Source organism: Elephantulus edwardii, unplaced genomic scaffold (genome assembly GCF_000299155.1).
Source record: "Elephantulus edwardii isolate Elephantulus edwardi_28Jun2011 unplaced genomic scaffold, EleEdw1.0 scaffold00039, whole genome shotgun sequence".
NCBI classification, from domain to species: domain Eukaryota; kingdom Metazoa; phylum Chordata; class Mammalia; order Macroscelidea; family Macroscelididae; genus Elephantulus; species Elephantulus edwardii.
Window position 1 is genome coordinate 3,511,734 of NW_006399789.1, and position 1,712 is coordinate 3,513,445.

Consider the following 1,712-nt stretch of genomic DNA (forward strand, 5'->3'; position numbering starts at 1 on the left):
CCTCAAACTCCTTGCCATTGAATCGATACCAATTCTAGCCTTTCAGTGGGTTTTCTGAGACTGTAAACTGTTGCACTGAAGGAGATTATTCAGCTTTCTCCAGAGGAACAGTTGGTGGATTCAAACTGCCTGTCCTTGGATTGGCAAAACAACTTCTTAACCATGGGCTTCCAGAGCTCCCCGATGTCCACATCATCAAAAAAAGGTCTATGTAAGAAAAGATTCTAAAATAATGATAACAATAATAATAATAATAAAAACAAAGAAAACACACATTCATGTTGTGTTTTAAAAACCTGTAAGAACCACACAACCTGAAGTTGCTTTGCACCTGGAGTATCAGTTTTAAGAGTGAAAACTATTCCAAGACAACAGTAATCTTCAGATCTCTCCTCTTTCGTGTTTCTCTGTTAACTCAAAAGTGACCTCTGACATTTTCTTTCATGATCTCGCCCCCACGTCTAGGTGGAAGAGCATCGGACTGAGCAAAAGAAGTTAAAACTCCTCCAAAAGAAACAGGTGCAAGTCCTGAAAGAGAAGGACCAGTTACAGAGTGAGCACAGCCGAGCTATTCTCGCTCGCAGCAAACTGGAGGGTCTGTGCCGGGAGCTGCAGAGACACAACAAGACTCTGAAGGTAAGTGTCACATCTCAGATAACATGTTTCAGAAGGTAGGTGTCTGTCTGTCGTGTCTCAGATAATACACTTTCTTCCAGGCAGCAGAGACACTGGCCTCTCCAACTCCTGGGAAGAGAGTCAGTTTTGAGATTCAGAAAGGCTGAGGTTCAACTACTACTAGCCTGACCAACGGATGCTCTGGTGGCCTAATAAGTAAGGAATGATGCTGCCAACCCAAAGGCAGGCGCTTTGAATCTATCAGGAACTCTCTGGAAGGAAGATGAGCAATCTCCTCCCCCGCCCCTCCCCATGAGATCTACAGGTGAAAAACCACTAGGTCAGTTATGAGTTGGTTCTGACTTGGTTGCTCATGACAACAGCCTTGCTGATGGCTCCTTTGATATATGACCTTTGCTATATGATTTTTTCCTCCCTGAGAACTGTTTCCTCATCTGTAAAATGGAGATTCCTCTGTGATTCCACTGTGGGGTTGGCGATTTGACCCAATGACACCTAAAACAAACAAAGGCCCATGTGAGGCTGGAGGAAAAGGCTGTCACATAGGTGCCCACACGTACCTGATGGAGAGCAGACAATCAGATCCGTGTAATTCTCTTTACCTTCAACATCGTGTTCACTGCATCCGCTGTGCGGGTTATGTGATCAGGTAGGCATTCGCTCAGCTTTTCAGAATATAAATGTGCACAAATGGAACTTTTTGTGTGCATGTCTGTAAGGAAGTCTGAAGGATATGCAATGAATTGACACACAGCTAATTGGCCTAATAAATGGAGATGGAGAGCCAAAATGTCAATAGTTGTCTGAAAAAAGAGAAGCTACTTGAGAAAACACTGGAGCTCTTCAGATTTAATTACTCAATCTTAAAATAATAGACTGATCACTTCATTCAGTCAGCATGGGTTTCACTAATTACGGCGTAAACCACTGGCAGTGTGGTTAATTTGATTACACACAGACACTAGTGTCTTTCAATGAAGCAGGATGAGGGCTTCTCTAAGATAATACGGTATGGGGCTACAGTTCCCCTCCTGGCAAAAGATCCTGCAGCTTCTGGAAAGCAAGAATTAATTGTT

General features: G+C 43.3%; 1 protein-coding gene across 1 annotated transcript in view; it reads left to right on the forward strand.

Annotated features, from left to right (window-relative positions):
* The window catches only part of TXLNB (taxilin beta), a 73,906-nt gene that overhangs the window by 32,742 nt on the left and 39,452 nt on the right, over positions 1-1,712 (forward strand). The window contains exon 4 of the mRNA XM_006884941.1: positions 466-636. Within this exon, the coding sequence (XP_006885003.1) occupies positions 466-636 (171 nt within the window). The remainder of the gene's footprint in view (positions 1-465; positions 637-1,712) is intronic.